Raw genomic sequence first — 24,318 nt, 5'->3', positions numbered from 1 at the left:
GAAACTTCTACATCAAGGTCCCTGTTTTCAACACGTTTCAGTGAAGTCTGATTGACTTCTCAAATCACTGAGGAACACCCTGCAATTGAGCCAGCCACGCTGAACTAAAAGGAGGGTGTGCGTGCGCTGGTGGGGAGTCTGGGGGGTGCAGGGAGGGAGCTTCTGAGGCAGAGATTACCATAAAGAGACAAACAGCGTCATCTTTCATTAAGGGGAAAGAAAAATTCCATTTAAGAACATTAAAGGGTTTTTTTTTTAAGCCAGGCATTCTTTTGAACACATACCACGTGCTAAAAGGGGGGGGGGAGATAACTCCTGTTTTAACAATACCTTTTGTACAAGTTTGTTTGTCTTTTCTTTTACAGTTCATAAAAGCCTCCTGGGAAGCTGGAATTATGTCTGCTGGCACAACAAAGTACAATGTTGGACATGCATTTCTCCCCTTTATCCATCCCACCTGTTGTATTCTGTCCAAAGAGAATAAAAGAGTTGTAAAGAGCTTCAAGGGTCATCTAATGTCTACCACTACCTCCTACGGTGACGGCAGTGAAAATCCACAATGTGCATGAGATGGTTTGCTCTTACTGTTTTGTTTTGTTTTGCACTGGTTCGACCTCTCCTATACACCCCTGTGGCAGCCATCTTCTGTTAAGCCCCACCCTCACAGCAGCCATTTTGTGACTGGCACCCACATCACTTTCTCAAAATTCCAAATGGCCCCCAAAAAGGTTTGCAACCCTTGATCTAAGGATTCTACGGTCCTGAAATATCTACATTGGCTCCCAGTACATTTCCAAGCACAATTGGGCCGTTTAAAGCCCTAAACGGCCTCGGCCCAGTGTACCTGAAGAAGCGTCTCCACTCCCATCAATCAGCCTGGACACTGAGGTCCAGCTCTGAGGGCCTTCTGGAGTTTCCCTCACTGTGAGAAGTGAGGTTACAGGGAACCAGGCAGGGGGCCTTCTTGGTAGTGGCACCCACCCTGTGGAACACCCTCGCATCAGATGTCAAGGAAATAAACAACTATCTTTTAGAAGACATCTGAAGGCAGCCTGTTTAGGGAAGTTTTATGTTTGATCTATTATTGTGTTTTGAAGATCCTGTTAGAAGCCACCCAGAGTGGCTTAGGAGGCCCAGCCAGATGGGCAGGGTATAAGTAATAAATTGTTGTTGTTGTTGTTGTTGTTGTTGTTGTTGTTGTTGTTGTTGTTGTTGTTCTATAACAACAACAACAACAACAACAACAACAACAACAACAACAACAGTAAGGCTCCAAGGAGGCTGAAGCACACAGTGACCTTGAGCCAGCCATGTTTATTCATCTTGATTGACTAATTCAGAGTTTTCCAAACTTGGGTCTCCAGCTGTGGTTGGACTACAACTCCCATCATCCCTGACCACTGTTCCTGGTAGCTGGGGATGATAGGAGTTGTAGTTCTACAACAGCTGGAGACCTAAGTTTGGAAGACCCTAGACTGATTGATCGATAGCATTTAATTCCATTGCATTTCTTCTTCTTCTTCTTCTTCTTCTTCTTCTTCTTCTTCTTCTTCTTCTTCGATCACTCATAGCCAAGTAAGATTGTCTTCCATAAACACGGTTTTAACAATGAGTCTCTAAGTGACTGTGGAGGCCATTTCTGGATCCACACGTCCTTCCACGGTGGGGACATTGGTTTCTGGGCAAGAGTTGATCATGGTGAGGGTTTGCCAAGCGTGCCTTCCTCTTAGCACGTTTCTCCCTCTCATCCTGAGTTTGAGCTTCTTCAAAGCCCATGACACCTTTGGTAAAGGCTGTTCTCCACTTGGAGCGCTCGCAGGCCAGTGTTTCCCAGTTGTCAGTGTTTACACTACACTTTTTTAGATTTGCCTTGAGACAGTTTTTTAACCTCTTTTGCTGACCACCAGCATTATGCTTTCCATTTTTAAGTTTGGAATAGATTAGTTGCTTTGGAAGATGATAATCAGGCATCCACACATGACCAATCATCTCACACAACCCCCCAAGAAGCTCATTCCCTACCTATTTTAACCTTACAATATTTACAAAACCAACCAACCAATGAAAAAAGCAACCAATAAGAGTCAAACCATCATCACAACAGTCCAGTGACCAACAACAATGGGAGATATCATCAATTAACCCCTAGTACCAGGGAGAATTTTCCCAGTAGTGATGTATGGAAGTGAGAGCTGGACCATAAAGAAGGCTGATTGCCAAAGAATTGATGCTTTTGAATTATGGTGCTGGAGGAGACTCTTGAGAGTCCCATGGACTGCAAGAAGATCAAACTTATCCATTCTTAAGGAAATCAGCCCTGAGTGCTCACTGGAAGGACAGCTCGTGAAGCTGAGGCTCCAATACTTTGGCCACCTCATGAGAAGAGAAGACTCCCTGGAAAAGACCCTGATGTTGGGAAAGATGGAGGGCACAAGGAGAAGGCGGTGACAGAGGATGAGATGGTTGGACAGTGTTCTCGAAGCTACCAACATGAGTTTGACCAAACTGCGGGAGGCAGTGGAAGACAGGAGTGCCTGGCGTGCTCTGGTCCATGGGGTCCAGAGTCGGACGAAGAGTCGGACACGACTAAACAACTAAACAACAACAACCAGGGAGGACATAAATGGCTTTACTTCTTGGCAGAAACCCATTGAGGACCCAGGGTAGGACCATAGCTCAGTGGTAGAGCATCTTGCTTTGCAATCCCTGGCATCTTCAGATGAGGCTGGGCATGTTCCCTTTCTGGGATCCCAGTGAGCTACTGCCAGTAGACAAAACTCAATGCAATGGAACAATTGCCTCATTCAGCACAAGGCAGCACCCTCTGTTCTGAAGGGAATTCCATATGCAGGAAGCCACAATAGAAAGTGCTTTATCTCTGCCTGCCATCCCCCATTGGCTTTCCTTTTTCATCTCTAACACATCAGGAAGTACCTGTCGCATTTCTAATGTGGTCCCTCGCACAGCATCTCCTCTCCTCCTTTCTACATTTTCATGCCACTCTAAGTTTGGTGGGGGAAAAGTTACTTGGAGACTGATGTGCCTGAAGTAATAATACTCCAAAAAGCCGTCGTTAATGAGGCATGATCTCTTACTTACTTGAGCTGAATTAATCCATTTGAAACATTAAACTTCACGCTTACATCTATGCAGTGGCATTGATTCTCCAAGAAACTGACATTTGGTTTATAAGAAAAGGTGTCACTTCTTCGCTTTTAATCTGAAGCCTGCAATGCCTGTCAACAGTTCCCAACCTCTGATGATCAGAAGCGGCTTGTTGGGTTAATTCTACCGAAGCTGGCTGAAATCTTATGTTCAAGATCTGTGGGTGGAGCAGGGGGCAGCTTAAGTCATGCACGCAGAAGCAAAAGGTAGAAGAATCTCAAAGAAATCTTACCAGAAATATGGAATATTATGGTGTTTCCATGCTTCTTTTTTTTTAAAAAAAGCTCAAAACACAAAATCCACAGGGGTTTTGCATTTTCGTCCTCCCTACCAGCTCCTACTCTTGAGTATTTCCCTTAAAATCTATACCTGTATTGAACACTCCCTTAAATATGTCGTGTTTCATTGCATACCAAGAATGGACACCTTCCATTCCATTCTGGTCGGAAGAGAGGTGCAAAGAGCTTCTCTCTGTGGGTGAACATGGTGGTGACCGATGTAGGTGCCCTTTTCCATTGATGAGGAGGGGGATTGAAGTGTGTGGGGGGGACATGCTTGCACCATTCTATGGCCCTGTCTCTTATTATTTATTATTATCATTTATTAAAATCGTATACCGCCCCATACCCGCAGGTCTCAGGGAGGTTTTGCAAGATAAAATCATAATATAAAACTATAAAACACAAAATGTAAATGAAAAAGAACAACCCAATAATACCCCTACTCTTTCCCTGCTCTTTTCAATGGGGCAACCATTTTCTGTTGTGGGGAATGTGCCCCCCCCCCCCCGAGTGCAGGGGATGAGTTAGACTTAGAGACTGAACTAAATGAATGAGGGTCCGACTCTGCAGATGGCTGTCAGAATCGAGAAAGGGCAGTTTGACCCTCCTTCCTGAAGAAGACTCTATTAGCTCTCAAGGAGAGAAAGAGTTACAAGGCAGCCAGATAGTTGCTAGGCAATCAGCAGATAAGCAGAGGTCTGAAGCTGGGTCGAGTGGGAGTGAGGAGGAGGAGGGAGGTCAGCCTCTCAGTCCCTGTTCCAGGCGTCTGGATAAAATCAGAAGGCAATGGAAGGGCAAGGGGGGAAGGGGGGAGTCTGGCGTCCTTCCTGCTGTGGGAAGGGTGAAACTTCAGACTGACCAACAAATGTAAATGCGAGCAGACAAGATGCTGGGCTCTGGATGGGATGTTTCTTTTTGTAAAATAAAAAATAGGTAAAAGGTAAAGGACCCCTGACTGGACCCCTGAGGTCCAGTCACAGATGACTCTGGGGTTGTGGCACTCATCTCGCTTTACAGGCCGAGGGAGCCGGTGTTTGTCCGCAGAGTTTTTCCAGGTCATGTGGCCAGCATGACTAAGCCGCTTCTGGCACAACAGAACACCAAAACCAGAGCAGCACACGAAAACGCCGTTTACCTTCCTGCCAGAGAGGTACCTATTTATCTACTAGCATGTTTTGGCATGCTATTGAACTGCTAGGTTGGCAGGAGCTGGGACTGAGCAATGGGAGCTCACCCCGTCGCGGGGATTCGAACCGCCGACCTTCTGATCGGCAAGCCCAAGAGGCTCAGTGGTTTAGATCACAGCGCCACATACATAAAACTGCAGGAGAGTCATTACTTCGTATTGGGGCTTGATTGCCTGCCAGAGATCATTACATGTGTTATGTCATGTACCCACTGCAACCATTTTGTGACTGGTGCCCATTCCAAATGTGCTCACCATCCCCCAAAAGTTGGTGAGCACTGGATTCCAGTCAGGAGTGGTTTTCTGGGGTTTCAGACATGAGGAGATCCCAGAGGTTGAACTGTGACCTTTTGCATGCAGCAAATGTTCTCTACCACTAAGCTAGGGCCCTTCCCCAAATTCATGGAATATAGGACTATCACCTCCCTGTTAGTAAAATGAGTGTTCCATATGCTGGCAGGCTGGGCACAAAAACAGACCAAGAGAGATAACAAGAGTGGAAGCCTGACCTAGCAGCTGGAGAGGCTATGACTAACATATTTATTCAATGCTCATCTTTGGTGACTTGTTTCTGTATGGACGCCGGGATGCAATGATATTTCAGTTGCAGAGATGGTAACTCATTGTACATGATTACTGGCAGATATCTTGTAAATATGATCTATGATTTTGGGTTTGCTCTTCTGGTTAATTAAAAAGTTTGATTGACAGATGCAAATGCCTTCTTTTATGAGGAAGCCCAAGAATTATGCTTTGCAGAATGCTAAATGACTCAAAGGCTGCATTCAAGATAAGGACAAACAACAGCAACAACGAGGACACAATTACTGTTTTATCAACAGTAGAGATAATGATTTCACTTCATGCACACTTTATACAATAATAGATTTAAGCAGAAGACTACAGAATAAATTTACCCAGTGACTTTATAGTCCAAATTCACGTTAGGGAACCTTTAATATGAAGCTACAATGGATTTTTTATTATTATTATGCCACATATATTGTCATAACACATTGGTTTTTTTATTACTGCTAATCTTTTGCATTGCACATAATGGATTTGATCAAAAAGTCCCGTAGGGTACTCTTCCCCCTCTTCCAGAGTGTAACAAGGCTTTATAAGAGACATGGAGCTGCCACTGCTCTGAGTCTTTCTGCTCTCTCGTTCTTATTACATGTACAATAACACAACTGGTCTGACAAATGCCATGCATGCTTTGGTAACAATTCAGATTGGATTCAAGAGGCTGTTCTTGGAAATAATTTGGAAACTACAAACTGGTGCGAGACCTGACAGAATCTTAAGTGCAACCTTTTTCTTTCTTTCTTTTTTTAAGATTGCATATTACACTGGTAATTTACTGGTTTGCATTTCCTTTCTGAGTTCAATTCAAGGCAATTGTTTTGATATTCAAAATCTGACGACCAGGATATTTAAAGGACTGCCTGCCCTCAGAATGCAACATACTCAAGGGCCCAGCAGATGCAGCCGACGCAAACACGAAACCTCGCCTCATGCTTGGGAATCCCAATCCCAGAGTCTTCCAAATCATAGAATCACAGATTTGGAAGAGTCCTCCAAGGGCCATCTAGTCTAACCCCCTGCAATGATGGAATCACAGCAAAATAATGAAGAGCAGGTAGTATCTGTTGACATTTCCATTCCACCTTAAGGAACAGACATGGGATTCATACGTGTCACATGTCTGTTTACATTCCAGCACAGTATGCTGGGAACTTCCGTTGTGTATAGCTTTTGTTTTTAACTGTTCTCTCTGAGACGACATGAGAGAGAGAGATGACATGTTTCTTTGTCCTGGTTTATGATTAATAAATCTGTAGTTGTAGTATGCTTCCACAAGCCTCACACCTATTCTGTTTGTGCAGTTCAATCTGCTGATAGTGTGCCCTGGCTCAGAAGCCCGGGTTGCTGATTTACGTTGGAGCAGAGGTGATGGTGTTTACAGCGGGACGGCTAGAAGGGAACGGCCCAGCTGGCTCTAGTCAGCTGGCCTCCCGGCCCTCTGCATGCCGACAGTATCTCTGGGCACGCAGACTCTTTTCCCTCCTATCTTCGGAGTCTTAGCTCCTCTCCCAATCATCCTAACAATTCTTAAGATGTTATAAAGGTTGAGAAGATAAAGTTCAGCAATGCATAGGTTACACTGGCAAGGCAACCATGTCCTAAACTTCATTCTAGTATTAATGTTTCCTTTCCCCCCTCTTTGTGCTAGTAATACATGGCATGGATATGTGTGGGACATGGCTGGCCTGTTGAGAGCTATCGAAATGCACACCCAACTGATTAGGAGAGCTTATTCATCGGGGTAGCCAACATGATACTGTCGAAATATCATTGGACTTCAGCTTCCATTGCATTGCAGGGGGTTGGACTAGATGACCGTTGAGGTACCTTCCAACTCTACAATTCTATGATTCCTTCAGCCCCAGCCAGCATGACCAATGGTTATAATCCAACAATGATTTTACAACATTAGCTCCCCCTGCTAATTCCCCTTTGCTATGAATGTGCAGTGGATCTGAATGAATCTTGCATCCCAAAATGAAGCAGGCTGCTTTAGAAAGATCCGCGACTTGCGCAAGGCAAAGTGGGATCTCTCTCAAATGCCTGAACTAGGGGTCTCTGAAATGATCATTATTCATTGTTGTGGTTCATTCATAATTTCTGCTCATGGTTGTGGTGGTTTTCAGTCCACAAACGATACATGATTGATGACACACTCCCCCCACATTTGCATTGTATTTCCTTTGCACTGAAATGAATGATGCAGAATAACATAACAATGCAACAATGGTGTGACTGATTACATAATACTCTACCACAGCAGACAGTGAGTCAAATATCATAGCTTTTTTGGAAGCCGAACTGCAGTGGAAAAGAAACAGCAGAGCAAGTGGCGATTATAGTTTGGGGCAGAAATCAATGCCTTCTTACATTTCTAAATCCTCATTTATGAACTGCTTCCCAACAAATGTTTATGGAGTGGTGTAAATGAGAAATATTTCTTCTTCTCAGATATAGTAAAAAATAATAATACAAAAATACATCCATAATCTATAGAAAGTGTAAGGGTTCCAAGCAGTTGCTCGAGAGCAAGCAGGCAATTACCTGCCTACTCGGTAGTAAAGCCTTGCTTTAGCTGCTAAAATAAACTTTATCTGTCCAGAGCGCCACTCTCCCGTGGCTGGCTCATTCACTAGCAGAATCCGTGAGTGGGCAGTTCTTAAACTTTCCCCAGCAAAGTAATTTCTTGACACCCAGACTGCGCCTCCCCTCTCTGCATGGAAGCTTACGGCGCAAGGAGGGTGTGGGTAACGGAGGACCCCTCTCCTCCCTGCTTTGCCCAGGCAAGGTGTCTTGGCACCGCCTCGCCTCCTCCAAGCCCTGCAGTTCCTCTCCACTGGAGGCGTGGTTACTCTCCTCCGTTGAAGAGGAGCTGCTTCCCATGATCCTTGGAGGCTCTCTATAATCCATTCGGCTTTTCGTATCTCCCTCCTGAACCGATGGCAGTTCCCTGACAGAACGGATCTCAAAAACATAAAATTGCACAGATTCCGGATAGTATACAATACAAAGTGTGAGGCTTTATAAGTGGGAGAGACTGCATGAGGAGACATTCATTCATTGCAAGTGAGAGAAGGAGCTGACCAGAACTCTTTCAGTTGCTCACAAAATCTTACGCCACAATCCTTTTGTTTGGCCTTCGAGGTGCCACAAAGTTCTTTTTTGTTTTCGCTGCAACAGACTAACAAGGCAATCCCTGGGGGATGTCAACTAATTGATCCGTCAAGGATAACTTCTGTGCATGCGGAATGTAAATTCAAGACTAATGAATTAATGGTCTTATTTGGGAGATTTAATTTCCGTACCAACCCACTCTGAGTTTCCAGTGACAGTCTGCCAAATAAATGGTGATTCATTAGCACAGCCAGCCAACAAATGGCAACTTCCCTCACAAAACAGTCAGAGGCACAAATGTAACTTGGCAGAAGCCTCCTGCCATCAATGTGGACAATAATTAGCATGGCTGAACAGAGTTCACTCTCACTTTCCAAAGGTCTCAAATTGTTTGAATTCCTCTTTGGCTTAATAATCCAAATATTTAAATCAGCCTTCTTCTTTTTAATTCAGCATATCAGCCAGAATCCCCATGACAGGCAAATAAAATGAGTGCTTGCATGTTGTTGATGTGCCAAGCAACAACATCCCTTGCAACCAATTAAAGAATTGAAGATCAGCACCCCCCCAAAAGTAACGCGTCTGAGCAAGAAATTTGCTTCTCCACATTATTCCAAGCTGAGTGGAGATTTCCCATTTCCCTCATTTATTTATATAGCACCAGCCCACTTAACTCTTTGTAACGACAATCATTTAATGGGTAGAAACGGCAACCTGCCCAAACAATAAAGCTGCTCTGCGAGAACAATGGCACGTGGTCCGAAATTTTTAGGTAGGCCCTGACCTTCCAAAACGACGTTCACATAGACTTGGTAGATCAGGAGCATCCCAGTCTCTGAGATTTCAGGAGCCAAATCTGAGACCTAGGAATGGCCCCTGGTGATGGGGCAGGCCCTGGAGATGGAAATTAATTAGGAGAGCAGAGCAGAGCAGAAGAAGATAGACCTCCCCAGAGTGTCTATGCTATAATTTGCAGCTAGCTCCTGCTGGGCCATAGATGCCAACTCCCTGGGGCCCTGGGTGCACCCACAAAATTCCCCATGAATGGTCAGGCACCCACAAATTCCAGTGCCAGGGCCATGCCACGCTGCATGGCATCCATGACCCTGGGCACCCATGGTCATGAAGCCAAGTTGGCACTCCTGTGCTGGGCTGAAGTTTGCAAATTGCATGCACAATCGTCTTAAGATATATTTTTAAATAATTTTTACAGTGGTACCTCGGGTTACAGACGCTTCAGGTTACAGACTAACCCAGAAATAATACCTCAGGCTAAGAACCTTGCTTCAGGATGAGAACAGAAATCATCATAATAATTATAATATAATAATTTATTATTTATACCACGCCCATCTGGCTGGGTTTCCCCAGCCACTCTGGGCGACTTCCAACAAAACACTAAAATACAACAGGGCTGCCTTCAGATATCTTCTAAAAGTTTGGTAGTTATTTTTCTCTTTGACATCTGATGGGAGGGCGTTCCACAGGGTGGGCGCCACTACTGAGAAGGCCCTCTGCCTGGTTCTCTGTAACATGGCTTCTCGTAGCGAGGGAACCACCAGAAGGCCCTCGGCGCTGGACCTCAATCTCCGGGCAGAACGATGGAGGTGGAGATGCTCCTTCAGGTATACTGGACCGAGGCCGTTTAGCACTTTAAAGGTCAGCACCAACACTTTGAATTGTGCTCAGAAACGTACTGGGAGCCAATGTAGGTCTTTCAAGACCGGTGTTATGTGGTCTCGGCGGCCGTTCCCAGTCACCAATCTAGCTGCCGCATTCTGGATTAGTTGTAGTTTCCAGGTCAGCTTCAAAGGTAGCCCCATGTAGAGCGCATTGCAGTAGTCCAAGCGAGAGTGGCGGCGTGGCGGCATCGGGAGGCCCCATTAGCTAAAGTGGTACCTCAGGTTAAGAACAGTTTCAGGTTAAGAATGGACCTCCAGAACAAATTAAGTTCTTAACTCAAGGTACCACTGTATTATTAAAAGCTCTCTTACCCACCTGGAGAGCCAAGCCCTCTGCCTACCAGCTGGAGGAGGCCAGGCAAACTGGAGACTTCAGGTCAGACCCGGAGGTCTGGCAACCCAACATGGACATAAGACTTTACACAGACTCCCTCAGAAGGCAGCGGACTCTCTTTCTTTGGAGGTTTTAAAGCAGAGGTTGGGGTTGGCCGTCTGTCATGGATGCTTTATCTGAGATTCCTGCGTTGCAGGGGGTTATACTCAATTACCCTTAGGGTACTTTCTCTACAAATCTATGCTTATATGTACAGGAATTCTGTAACTTTGGGTGCTTTTGATCATCCAAGCTCTCAAAAACCAAAACCTCCAGAAGAAAAAATATATGCTGAAATATAAAATGCCTGATCACTGTGATGATCTGGGGAAGACTCCTACACTTATCTCCCATATATTTAATTTCTACATGAACTAATGTTGTTTTTCCATAGAGTTTGGGACACTGTTGCCGTTGAACGAGACAGGCGCCCACAATTCGGACATATCATCACCTATTGCCATGTGTTTTTAAGAGGATGGATTTGATTCAATGTTGGGCATTCTGTATTTTATGATTATATGATATTGCAATTGTTTTTATTGCACACCGTCATGATATTTGCAAATGTCAAATATGAATTTTCGCATCACCCCTGATTTAAACATCACAAGGAATTGAATAAGGTTCTCACCTTTCTAACCTCAGTTGCCAGTTGCTGAAGAGAAGGAGATGCGATGGTATGCAAAACTGCCTTGCCCCTTACTGGATCGTGGAGACTCACATACGCCACAGCGTTCCTCTGGAGAACTTCCTTGAGATCCTGAAACAAGCAATCATACTGAATAAGAGGATCACATTTAAGATGTACAATATTCATTTAGTCCCTTGCAAAGGGAAGAAAAGGGTGTGTGTGTGTTGTGTTTTACTACCCACTCCAATTCCCTAAGTAATAATTAACTCATTTCCCCCACCCTCTATAATATCATTTTAGGAACTTCAAAGAACGCCTTTGTTTAATTTCTCTCTAGCAAGGTTATAATTCCTTTTCTCACATCGTCTGAAACAAAATGAAAAACAGGGCCTGAAGGAATTAAGAATCTCTACAGTTCTAAAGCTGAGAATGAAAACATTACATACTGCAAAATAACAGGAAGTTGTTTTATTTAAGAAGGGGGAAAAATCTTAAACTTGCCTCTGACAAGACACCAAACTTCAAATGCAATCAATGACACACTCTCAATGCACTTGATGTTTCAGACCAGGCAACCATTATTTTAGATTTGAATTGCATCCTTTCTCCAGTGTTGTCACTTTATTATGTTTTTTAAGGCAAAGGGATCTGCATGAGCCACATTTCAATTATTTCCCATTTGCCTTCCCAGTAATGAGCCGCTTGTTCTATGAAGAGGCTCTTTATGCCGAGCAGAAGGGGTGTAACACAATTATGTCTGATGTAAAGATGATTTGAAGTGGAACTAAACAAATTTTGCTTCCAGTCAGTTACAAGGGGCCCTTTTGGTACTTCGCCCCCACCTCCCACAGCTCATTCTAAAAACATCACTCTGTTGCAAGGAATAGGCTTTTTTTTTTTTTTGACATTTCCGCGCATTGCTTATACATGATCCCAAGCAAATCACACCCCTTTCCATTTAGCAATAATTTCAGCACACTTCAACTTTGTTATGGCGGCATCCCCTGTCAAATCTCTCCATTATAGTTTTACAGCTGCTGCTGACTTCATAAAGCACCTGAGAAGAGCCAGGCCTAAATTTGCTTTTCCTCCCTCTTCCCTCTCCATCAGAATGCCAGTCATAAGAATATGAGAAAAGTACTGCTGCATCAGGCCTAGCCAGTTCAGCTTCCTGTTCCCACAGTGGCCAACCAGATACTTATACAATACAATAATCTTTACTGTCATTGTCCCATACAGAACAATGAAATTGAAAAAAATCTACATCAGACATTCAAAAACCAACAAGCCTGCTATTCCAGCCTGGTTAACCCCCGAAAAACTCTGATACCCCATAATTAAATACAATATACTCCCATAGATGGTTGGACAGTGTTCTGATGGTTGGACAGTGTTCTCGAAGCTACCAGCATGAGTTTGACCAAACTGCGGGAGGCAGTAGAAGACAGGAGTGCCTGGCATGCTCTGGTCCATGGGGTCACGAAGAGTCGGACATGACTAAACGACTAAATAACAACAACATACTCCCATAGAAACTACCTTACACTGCGTTTAAAACCAAAATCGCATTTGGATAGAAACTGTTTCTCAAGCGGCTAGTCCTAGTCTTTATAACCCTGTACCTTCTTCCAGAAGGCAGAAGCTGAAAGAGATCATTTCAGGGGTGTGCACTATCCTGCACTCTCTCTGCAGCTTTCTTATGGCACCTGGAAGCATAGATTTGTTCCAAGATGGGAAGAGTGCACCCAATTATTCTCTCCGCAGTCTTTACAACCCTGGACAGCATTGTTTTTCCCCTGACCGTGCAGCTCCCAAACCACACACACAGACCATAAGTTAATACACTCTCAACAGTACAATGGTAAAATGCCATCAACAGGTCATTTGAGAGATTATTTTTCCGGAGGACCTGAGTACAACAGCCTTCTCCCTACCTGTGATTCCCAGCGGCTAGTACCCAGCGATGTGCTTCCTCCAATAGTGGAAATAATTTGTTGTTGTTGTTGTTTAGTCATTTAGTCGTGTCCGACTCTTCGTGACCCCATGGACCAGAGCACGCCAGGCACTCCTGTCTTCCACTGCCTCCCGCAGTTTGGTCAAACTCATGTTGGTAGCTTCGAGAACACTGTCCAACCACCTCGTCCTCTGCTGTCCCCTTGTGCCCTCAATCTTAATACTTTGTGGCTAATAGACATTGATAGCCTTATACTCCACGAATTGGGCTAACTCTCTTGTAAAGGCATCCAAGTCAAAGCAAGACAGGCATTTTTCTTCTAATGATCACCAGCGTGGGGGGTGGTATCCACACTTTTTGCACCGCACTTTCTAGGCACAGAGTCACACTTCAAACCTCTGTGTCTGTGTGCTTTCCCCCACTTTTTTTGCCTCACTGCTTTCCCTAGGAATACCCATTCTTTAATGCTAATTCGGGAACAAATGAGAATTCAAAAGGAAGCCTCATTGACCTCTGGAATAAAAGCAGCCCAAGGAGAAGGGGAAGTAGCTAGTCTAGCTTTGCCCAGCTGATGTAAGGGGCCTCAGTGACCCATTTCCACCTATGCTGCAGCCACTTGCAATGTTGGGTGGAGGGAGAGAGTATGCACAAGCATGTTACTCCCACCCCAGTCTACCTCTCTTTTAAATCAGAACTAGTGAAGGCAGTGAATGTCCTGTGTGAGCATCAGGAGGCGGCTGGAGGCTAACAGACTGAGGTTGAATCCTGACAAGACAGAAGTACCGTTTTGGAGGGATAGGGGGCAGGCGGGTGTGGAGGACTCCCTGGTCCTGAATGGGGTAACTGTGCCCCTGAAGGACCAGGTGCACAGCCTGGGTGTCATTTTGGACCCACAGCTGTCCATGGAGGTGCAGGTCAATTCTGTGTCCAGGGCAGCTGTCTACCAGCTGCATCTGCTACACAGGTTGAGACCCTACCTGCCTACAGACTGTCTCGCCAGAGTGGTGCATGCTCTGGTTCTCTCCCGCTTGGACTACTGCAATGCGCTCTACACGGAGATACTTTGAAGTGACTCAGAAACTACAACTAATTCAGAATGTGGCAGCTAGACTGGTGACTGGGCGTAGCCACCAAGACCATATAGCACTGGTCCTGAAAGATCTACATAGGCTCCCAGTACATTTTCGAGCACAATTCAAAGTGTTGGTGCTGACCTTTAAAGTCCTAAACAGCCTCGTCCCAGTATACCCGAAGGAGCGTTTCCACCCCCATCATTCAGGCTGGACACTGAGGTCCAGCGCCAAGGGCCTTCTGGCAGTTCCCTCCCTGCGAGAAGTGAGGTTACAGGGAACCAGGTAGAGGGCCTTCTTGGTAGTGGCACCTGCCCTGTATAGGAGGATTCTCTTCAACACACAGTCACCCTAGAAACCACAGAGAGCAATGTGGCTAGGGACAGAAGGTGAAACCAGCACATTCCTTCCTGTCCTCCCCTTTTCAAATGAGAGGGGGCAGAGCTTTTACACTCCAGCATGTTCTCCCCTCACTGTGTGCTCATTCCTTCTTTATGAACTAGGGCTCCCACTTCCACACATTCAAAGATGAGCTACATGTGTTGCTAGACACAACTATGACTATCAGATGCTATAACCCTTGAAGTCCATTTGATGATATGGCCACAGGCTTTGGGCACATTGATAAAGCTCACTGAGGTAAGGTTGGGCGTGAAGTGCTGCCGCCGCCGCCCCTTGATAGCATGGGTGTTAGACATTCCTCTCACTGGCTGCAAATCTGGTGTTCGTGTGAAAGGGCCTTGTGTGCACACTGCTGTACCCATGTGCAGATCTCTTCCTCCCAAATGAGCTTCCTAGGACTTCACTTCCCACGTCCCTTGGACCTATTCATGTGAATGTCCAATGGTAATCTGTAGAGATAACAGCATTGTTGACACTTCGCTCAGCAGCAGGGGGGGGGGGGGAGGCAGTGCTGCTGAAGCCCCCTTCACATTTGAATTGTGTGTGTGTTAGAGAAAGAGACACACATCTTTTTATTTAAGTCAATCAGCATGCTGTAGCTCAAGAAGGGCACGTCACAACATTATTAAATACACTTACGCATGCTGCAAATAGAAAGCAGAAGTCTGAGAGCAACTGTTTACCTTGGTGTGCTCTTTGATTTTAAATAGCTGGGAATGGCAAATTGGGAATCATAAACTGAAGCACCATAATTCAACCACAGTTGAATCAAACTGATAATGCAACAATTCAAAATAATAATAATATGATAATAGGTATTACAGTTTCATATTCTTCATTGTTTTGGATTCAGAGGATCACAACAGGCCAGGTAAAACATGTACCTGTTCTGATCCATCTTATTCAAGTGCTCTGATTAAATGTGCTAGTATGTGTTTATCCTAAGTTTTAACATTTCCCCATCCATCTTTTTCTTCTGCCTTGCTTTGTTGTCTGATCTGACAGACAGGCATGTACCAATTAGCCACCCACCTAGATTGTCCTTACTGCTTATTTACCCAGTTTCCTCCACGTCGCTGATTGACTGAGAAAGGTAGGGACTTCTACCAGATTGACAGATTGTCTCATTAACACTTCTTGTGCCCTCAATGGATTCTGACATACCTCTAGAAAATTATTTTCATCTGGTAGGCTCACCATTCAGTTGACTCTGCTTAGCTTTTGTTTGCCACAGAGGAACACTTTAATTGTCTACAAATTGCGGGGGGGAACTCTGAAAAGCACTTGTGATTAATTGCTTGCATTGGTGTGAACTAATAGCAGGCAGTGCTCAGTTCCCTTCTACTATTTTTAGGCGTCTCATTCACCTTGTTTACCTTGCTGCTGACTCATCAGTCACCACCAAAAAAATATGAGTCTGTAATGCATTTTTTTAAAAAAAAATGAGATCATCTTCATTTTAGTCAATAAAGCTCTTTGGTAGGCATGCCGGAAACCTTGCAAACATTTCAGTCAACAGACACTCCCAAGGGGCCTAGCTGCTTTGAATAATAAAACGCAAGAGTTGGAAGAAAAGGGTCATCTAGTCCAACCCCCTCCAATGCAGGAATCTTTTGTCCAATGTGGGTTTCGAACCCATGACACATCTTTAAACCTTTGAGTTTCTTTCAGATTCTAATTTTTCCAGTTTTAAGTTGTTCTCCCCATTAATTTCCAATTAAAGCCCTCACAGAAATGCACCCCATGTTGGACAAAAGATTCCTGCATTGCACCCTCATGGTCCCTTCCAACTCTATGCTTCCTCAGGTTACAAACACCTCGGGTTGCAAACACTTTGGGTTACAGACTCCGCTAACCCGGAAGCAGTACCTCAGGTTAAAAACTTTACCTCAGGATGAGAACAGAAATCGCACGCCGGCGGCGCAGCAAGGTGGGAGGCACCATTAGCTAAAGTGGTACCTCAGGTTAAGAACAGTTTCAAGTTAAGAACAGACCTCCGGAACGAATTAAGTTCGTAATCAGAGGTACCACTGTAGCTCCTTACAGTGCTAGTGTCCAAAGGTGCTGGCTGCTGGTGCTGATCCTTCTGGCAACCCCAGCTTCCCTTGGGTTAAGGACATTGGTAAAAGGCAGCATTTTCTTACCTCTGCCCACTCGTAGGAGCCGATCTTGCCAAACACAGTTTCTCCCCATGAACAGAAAATGATGGTCCGGTCAGGTCTCCATCCTTTCTTCACTTTCCTCATCAAGGCCTGGATGAATGCAGTCATCACGGCAGTTCCATGAGCCCACTGCTGCCTACTGTAGGCACCTAACGTGCTGTGGTGGCTGCCAACTATTACATATCTATCTGGGGATGGGGAGAAGAAGAAGAAGGAGGAGGAGGAGGAGGAGGAGGAGGAGGAGGAGGAGGAGGAGGAGGAAAGACAATAAACCAAGCAATTTTTGTTTTGTTGTTGTTAATTAAGCAGCACGAGAAATCAGCATTGAAAGCATTAACTTTCCCATTTTTGCCCAGTTGCATCGCATCTGCTGTGCACCACTGAAATCAGCCGGCTTCAAGATGCCTGTTCATGAGAAAGCAAAAGCTTTATACCTGTTAAGCCTTAGTTAGATTTTGGCTACTTGGTACCCTGATCCCAACCAGAGATGCAAACATATTTGCCTGCTGCGCCAGCCTAATTAATAATAATAATAATAATAATAATAATAATAATAATAATAATAATTTATTATTTCTACCCCACCCATCTGGCTGGGCTTTCCCAGCCACTCTTTCAACAAAACATTAAAATACAATAATGCACCAAACATTAAAAGCTTCCCTAAACAGGGCTGCCTTCAGGTGTCTTCTAAAAGTCTGGTAGTAGTTGTTCTCTTTGACATCTGGTGGGAGGGCGTTCCACAGGGCGGGTGCCACTACTGAGAAGGCCCTCTGCCTGGTTCCCTGTAAAGTTGTAGCTCACGGTACAGAACTCTTCTGAGTGCCTCATCTTCAAAACTTATCTGTTGTCACTGAAGACTGAGCAGGTTTCAGAAACAACTGAAACTGGTAAAACTGGAGTAAGCGATTACACTTAAATTCATGGCTGTGCCTCAGGGAGTAAACCAAAATGGGCATATCTGAACTCTATGTGACACTGTGGGCTGTTGCCTTCTTTGCTCTAAAGCAGGCATGCCCAACCTGCGGCCCTCCAGATGTTTTGGCCTACATCTCCCATGATCCCTAGCTAGCAGGACCAGTGGTCAGGGATGATGGGAATTGTAGTCCAAAACATCTGGAGGGTTGAGGGTTGGGGGTGCCTGCTCTAAAGGCACTGAGGTGACATAAGAAGAGCCCTTAGGTGGAGAATCTTTGGCCCCCAGATGTCGTCAGAGCAGAGCATGAGCAGCGGGGGCGCTGTATGTTAGCATCACACAGGGCACCACTGAAAATTCAGAGCCTACCGCCTGCCACTGCCTATAGAGCTACAGCCTGGTAAAATTCATTAGTCTTGTCAAAACCCTTTAAAAATCCCTCAGACTTGTCACCTCAGCAGGTAATGTCAAGCTGCCTCCAGATTTCACTTCAAGAGACTGTAGGTGGCAACTGTAGCTTTAAAGCACATCAAAAAGGAACGACTTTAAAAGCCCCTGCCCAGCCTCAAATTGTTCTGGTACATTTGCTCGGAAACATAATATTTATGTCTGTCATGATGATTCTAGTCTAACAACAGTTTAGCATAAAAAGCCCCTTTCTTAAATAAAGAAAAGTTAAAGGGTATTCTTATTTTTATTCTTATCTGAAGTTACTCACACATCCCTGCTGGCAACATGTTGGCGTGTGCTGGGGAAGTCTGTATAGCAAATTGTCTGTACATTAAATTGTCTATGAAATTACATATTCCTCAGGGTTTTTACCCCCCTGCGATTACTACTTATGAACATTTTTTAATTGGGCACACACAGTCTGATTGACAAATTTCCCTGGTAGTTCTCCTCACTGCAATAACACTGTGGAAGAATTTTAGACACAATTTGCAATGAGCTTTAACTGGTGCAAGAATCAATAGACTGAGGTTCAGAGGATTTTGTTGTTGTTGTTGCTTTATATAATGTATGAAACTAACAGAGTGCAGGTATCCGTATTCCCCCCCCCATAATGTCTAGGCCCCAAGAGAACAGTACAGAACAAGAATTTGGGTGGCATTCAGCTAAGTTTTAGTCAGAGTGGACCTGTCAAAATCAATGAACGTGACTAAGTTAGGTCTATTAATTTCAGTGGCTCTACTCTGAGTATAAAACTTAGCTGAGACCTGCCTGAAATACACCAATCTGAAATAAAAGATGGAACCAAAATGGAAAGACTTATTATTGTTCAATATGAAGGAATGGTTGGGGACAAAGTTGATGTGTTTGAATATAGGGAAAAAATATCACTGGCATTTATTATTAATAATAATAATTAGAGATCCCATTTTGGACTTCTAGTGTAAGAAGGAAAATGAATTAACCTATTTGGGTCAGGAGGTTGGGAAAATATTGCCTTACATACAGTAGATCCACTGGGAGTCATTCTATAGCGATTATTTTGAATAATTTCTTTTGTGCAACTGACGGAGGGAAAATGGGAAGTCCTTTTTACTTTTCTTCCCATTTTTTTCTTTTCTTTTCTGATTTTCGTTTTTCTGTGGTGTTTTCTTTTCTCTTTGTTTTTGTTTTTATTTAGATTTTTTTTTTACTTTATTGTATTATGGAAAAGCTTTAATAAAATCCTTTCATTTAAGAAAATGAAAATTAAAGTAATGAAATTTAGATAACATGCAGCACTCAGTGATTTCTAGACCAATGAGGCCCTGCACTGTCAAGCTCAATCTGCCCCCAGTCATTGACCCACCCAACTGCCTTCTTATTTTCAACCACTCCAGGTGTCGGACTAAAGATATACGTACCAGGAATTGTGGCTCCTCTTAAGTATGCAACGACATTGGACATTGTTTTGTATGTTGGTTGTGTTTGAACTTCCAGTGTCACGGTTCTTCTTTCTGCTAAGAGAGAAAGAACATATGTTTGAGATAATAATAATAATAATAATAATAATAATAATAATAATAATAATAATTTATACCCCGCCCATCTGGCTGGGCTTCCCCAGTGCCACTCTGGGTGGCATCCAGCCACAAAACACTTAGAAAAACCTTTGCTTAAGTGGTTCCGTTTCGGCTACATAAGCAACAGCACCCACAGTCTGATTATGAGAAATATGAGAAGGAGAAAAGGAACGCCTGCAACAAAACGTTGCAGTGTGAAGTGCTTCTTTTCAGGGTCCCAGCCACTCCCATCTGTTCCCCAGTCAATCAGCATTCTGGGTCCACTATGTATGTTCATTAGGCTCTGCAGTTTTTGGTTTTGGTTTTTTGTTGTTATCATTGTGTTGAACACCCTGCTGCCCAATCCAGGTACAGTGGTACCTCGGGTTACATACTCTTCAGGCTACATATGCTTCAGGTTACAGACTCCGCTAATCCAGAAATAGTACCTCGGGTTAAGAACTTTGCTTTAGGATGAGAACAGAAATCACGCGGCAGCGGCACAGCAGCAGGAGGCCCCATTAGCTAAAGTGGTGCTTCAGGTTAAGAACAGTTTCAGATTAAGAACGGCCCTCCGGAACGAATTAAGTATGTAACCAGAGGTACCACTGTATATTAAAATCTCGGATTTCCACGCTGTTTTCTATGGCCTGTTCTCCAAAACCATCTTGTCACATGCAGTAGAGCTGCTACACTCACTTCCTTGTGGCTGGCTTGATGTCGTTTACTGGGAGGGAGAGGGTAAATAGTGAGGAAATAGGGGGATCAGGGCAAGGCAAACATGCCAGCACAGCCAATCTGGGGCTCCTGCCAATGTATTTGCGCCATGCCATGCTGACTTCCTCACTTCCTCCCGGTAACTAGCAGTGACCCACCAGCTAGGAAGATAGCATTGTGGCTCCGCCACACCCAGTATGATCCAGGAAGCGGCCTACCCATAGAATGAGGTTATCTCAAGACCTTTTATATCTATATGTCTCTTCTTTCCAGCCAACCCAGTTTTCCCTCCCTGCTGCCTCAACAGTTAGTCCAGGCTTCCTCAAACTAAGCCCTCCAGATGCTTTTGGCCTACAACTCCCATGATCCCTAGCTAGCAGGACCAGTGGTCGGGGCGATGGAATTGTAGTCTCAAAACATCTGGAGGGCCGAGTTTGAGGAAGCCTGAGTTAGTCAATGCCCCATGGATACTGAGCATGCTCAGTCTGCGCTGGACTCTTCTGGGTTCCTCCTCCTTCGTTCTGTTCAAACAAGCGGCAATGTTTAATTAATACTTTACTAAGAGGAAGAACAGAGCCACAATGGGGTTTCTGGGAGGGGGGTTACTTCTTGAATTATAAATGTAGTTTCTCTTTCCCCTCCTGCTTTAACCAGTATTAACTGATGGTGTTAAGTAAAGTTCCATATTACACTTTATAGTCATCTCTGTCTTCCTTGAGGTGAGACACAGAACCTATTCTGCAACAAGCCCCCTGCTACTTTAAAACTCCCAAATTTAATGCTTCTCTGCAAACCTCAGGGCTACCCCAGTCTGGTAATACCTCCCTTTTCGAACATCGCTGTCGCCAGTTTGGCAGTCGAGAGAAGAGCAATCGAGAGAAGAAAATGGGATTTGGAATGTAGGATGGTGTATGTATCAAAAGTCATGGAGCCAATGGGAAGATGTGGGAAGAATCAGAGGCAATTATTTCGCTGGCTGTTCCTCCTCAGCCAACCCCAGTCAGCTCATTTTCTGGTCTCGTTCCAGAAGCACACAGAAATGTTTCCACTGAGAGAATATTGCAACAAGGAAAATAACCCGTCCCTCTGTCGTTGTCAAAAGGGCTTTCAAGTTCATGTTCCCAGCATTTGACTAATGAGTTTGTTTTAAAAATTAATTAAAACTAATATCTTTTTTTTCTTCTTTTACCTCTCGGGCTGAGAAAACAAATGACCTCATTACGGGCTGAAAGGGGAGCAATAGCAAATAGACTTTTCCTCCCCCCACCTTCAGCAAAATGTTAATAATAATACAACACAGTGCAAGCTACGATACTGAAGTTCTGAGCATTAATGCCAATAACGTGAGTGGGGATTTCACCTGTGCATAGATTCACAATGCACACAGATTCACCCCACCAAGCCTGGGGTTTGGATGGGGTCAGACAAAGATCATCAATCTTGTGGTTCAGATTTGTCTGCGTGCCCGGCTGTGTATTTATTTATTTTTATTTATAAAATATACCGCCCTCTTACAAAACACCAGAGTAGTGTGCAGCTATATAAAACCATTAAAAATGGTACAAGCACAGTATATGGTCCCATCTTCACTATACATTCAAAGCAGTATTGTACAACTTTGAGCAGTCATGGCTTGACCCAAACAATCCTGAAAACTGTAGTTTGCTAAGGACGTTGAGAATTGTTAGGAGGGCCCTATTTCCCTCACAGAGCTACACTTCAGATTGACAGAGCCTCCAAGTCTCCCTATTTTCCTGGATTTACAGAAGCTGTCCCGGTTTCTGATTCGATTCCTAAGGATGTCCCTATTTTCATCAAAGAAATGTTGGAGGGTATGGAGTTAAGCAACCCCTGAGCCAAAGAGAGAAGTAACTATGCAAACTTTAGAAGACATCTAAAGGCAGCCCTCTATAGGGAATTTTTTAATTATGTTTTTATATATGTTGGAAGCCGCCAAAGTAGCTGGGGCAACCCAGTCAGATGGGTGGAGTATAAATAATAAAATTGTTATTGTTGAATAGGACGTCCCTATTTTCGTCAGATAAATGTTAGACTCTAACAGTTAGAGGATATGGAGTACAGTAATGGTTAAACCATTAAGAGTAGTTCTGTCAGGGGAACAAGGGTCTCGTTTAAGTGAAGCTCTGAACATTTCCATATCAATATTCAATTTTTTAAAGGAAAAAATATCAAAATTCATCAGCAACATTTACCCTAATATATATATTTTCAATGGAATTTTGCCTGGTTCACAAACTTTGCAAACAATTTCCCTAGTGCGTGCAGTTCCCCCTGAGAGTGATGGGAACTGATGTTGCACTATCAGTGTCCAGATGTTTTTGCAGGGAGGGGGGAGGAGAATGGCTGCTCCCCATGGATCTAAGGGGCAGTGAGCCCCCCCCATACAATCATGGTATGGGAATATCAGCTGCATTTTAAACAGGGACAGCAAGATGATTTAGCTAAGTAGACCCACCAGGATTACTCATGTGGCCTTGAAAGCCCTTGTGGTCAGGCCAGACCTATCTGCTCTGCACCTGGGTCAGGTAAAAATGTGGCTGGGCCAAAAGCGAGGTTGCAGCCTTCCCCCATATCATAGCTGGGTGCACAACTCTTTGCAATCAGACAATGCCATGGCTTGCAGAGAGCTGCACACAGAGCTTTGCAAGCACTGAAAATCCGTTGATTGACTAGCTGCACTAGGTAGTAGCTTTCTGTAAGAAGAACAATTTTTTTTGCACCCATCTCCAATCCACAGATTGGGTGGGATGTGTAGATGAGATGAATCCACTTTTGAAACTGAATTCCTCAAATTTCTCCCCCGTCCCTATTGCTGCAACAGTTACAGAAGAAGAGGGGAAATAGAACCCATTTTTGGAGGCCACACCATGCCTTCTTCAATGGTCATTTCATCCTTAAATGGGTAGTAATGAAAGAGAATGTTCTCCACCGGCAAGCGGTATGTTCTGGAATCAGATAATAAAATGAATGGGCACATTGTACAGTAACATTGCTTGGTTTAAAGGCTTAGTGCGCCTAACAAAAGGCTCAAAGAGCTCTCAATGGAGTATGGAAAAGGAGTAAAATTTAATTTCCCTTAAACAGTTCTGACAACAAATCTCACTTTCCACTGTTAGACGTCCGATGAAAGACTTTAAAGGTCTTGACAACTTTATCTCTTTCTACTTTATGCTCTGAAAAGTGACAGGGAGACTTTAGCTTAATGCGGCTTGAAATATTCTCTAAACTTTATCTAAACCATAAAGCTACTTCACGACTAAAAGAACAGAAAGGGATTACTCTTATCATTAACAGTTCCAGTTTGCCCCCATCTTCCTGAGCCCTTTTTACTTCGAAAACCATTAGCCGATGCATAACGAACACATGTGGCCTCATGTTCCTTTGTCACTGTTGTACACAGTGCATATCTGTGGCCGCACATGGATAGCACTGAGGGCCCAAATTGTGTAGGAAACGTATCATGTGATATGTCAGAGGTGGGTCTCCAAATGTTGGACTACAACTCCCATCATCCCTGATTATTGACATTTGCTCAGCTAATGGGAACGGACACTCAGAACCATTAGATTGCCTGCTGATGTAGCATGTCCTTTATGTGAGTATATATGTTGTCCAGGGTTGTAAAGACTTGCAGAGAGAATAACTGGGTGCACTCTTCCCACCTTGGATCAAATCTATGCTTCCAGGTGCCATAAGAAAGCTGCAGAGATAGTGCAGGATAGTGCACACCCCGGAAATGATCTCTTTCAGCTTCTGCCTTCTGGAAGAAGGTACAGGGTTATAAAGACTAGGACTAGCCGTCTGACTAACAGTTTCTATTCAAATGCGATTCCGGTTTTAAACACAGTGTAAGGTAGTCTCTATGGGAGTATATTGTATTTAATTGTGGGATATCAGAGTTTTTAGGGGGCTAACCAGGCTGGGATAGCAGGCTTGTTGGTTTCTGAATGTCTGATGTAGATTTTCAATTTTGTTGTTCTTTATGGGACAATGACAATAAAGATTATCGTATTGTATTGTATTGTATGGTTCAAATTGTTCCAAACCATGGGGCTGTTTGTG

The 24,318-nt window shown here is 44.0% G+C and overlaps 1 protein-coding gene across 3 annotated transcripts in view; it reads right to left on the bottom strand.

Moving 5' to 3' along the window:
• The window catches only part of NAALADL2 (N-acetylated alpha-linked acidic dipeptidase like 2), a 740,348-nt gene that overhangs the window by 161,773 nt on the left and 554,257 nt on the right, over window positions 1-24,318 (bottom strand). For 2 of the 3 annotated variants that reach the window (XM_053390588.1, XM_053390586.1), the window contains 3 exons: window positions 19,381-19,476; window positions 16,594-16,799; window positions 11,024-11,152 (listed from right to left, as the gene is read on the bottom strand). In XM_053390588.1, the coding sequence (XP_053246563.1) occupies window positions 11,024-11,152; window positions 16,594-16,799; window positions 19,381-19,476 (431 nt within the window). The remainder of the gene's footprint in view (window positions 1-11,023; window positions 11,153-16,593; window positions 16,800-19,380; window positions 19,477-24,318) is intronic. The other variant, XM_053390587.1, reaches the window with a different exon arrangement.

The sequence above is a fragment of the Podarcis raffonei genome, chromosome 5 (assembly GCF_027172205.1).
Source record: "Podarcis raffonei isolate rPodRaf1 chromosome 5, rPodRaf1.pri, whole genome shotgun sequence".
Lineage (NCBI taxonomy): Eukaryota > Metazoa > Chordata > Lepidosauria > Squamata > Lacertidae > Podarcis > Podarcis raffonei.
This window is presented reverse-complemented; position numbering and strand designations above follow the sequence as displayed.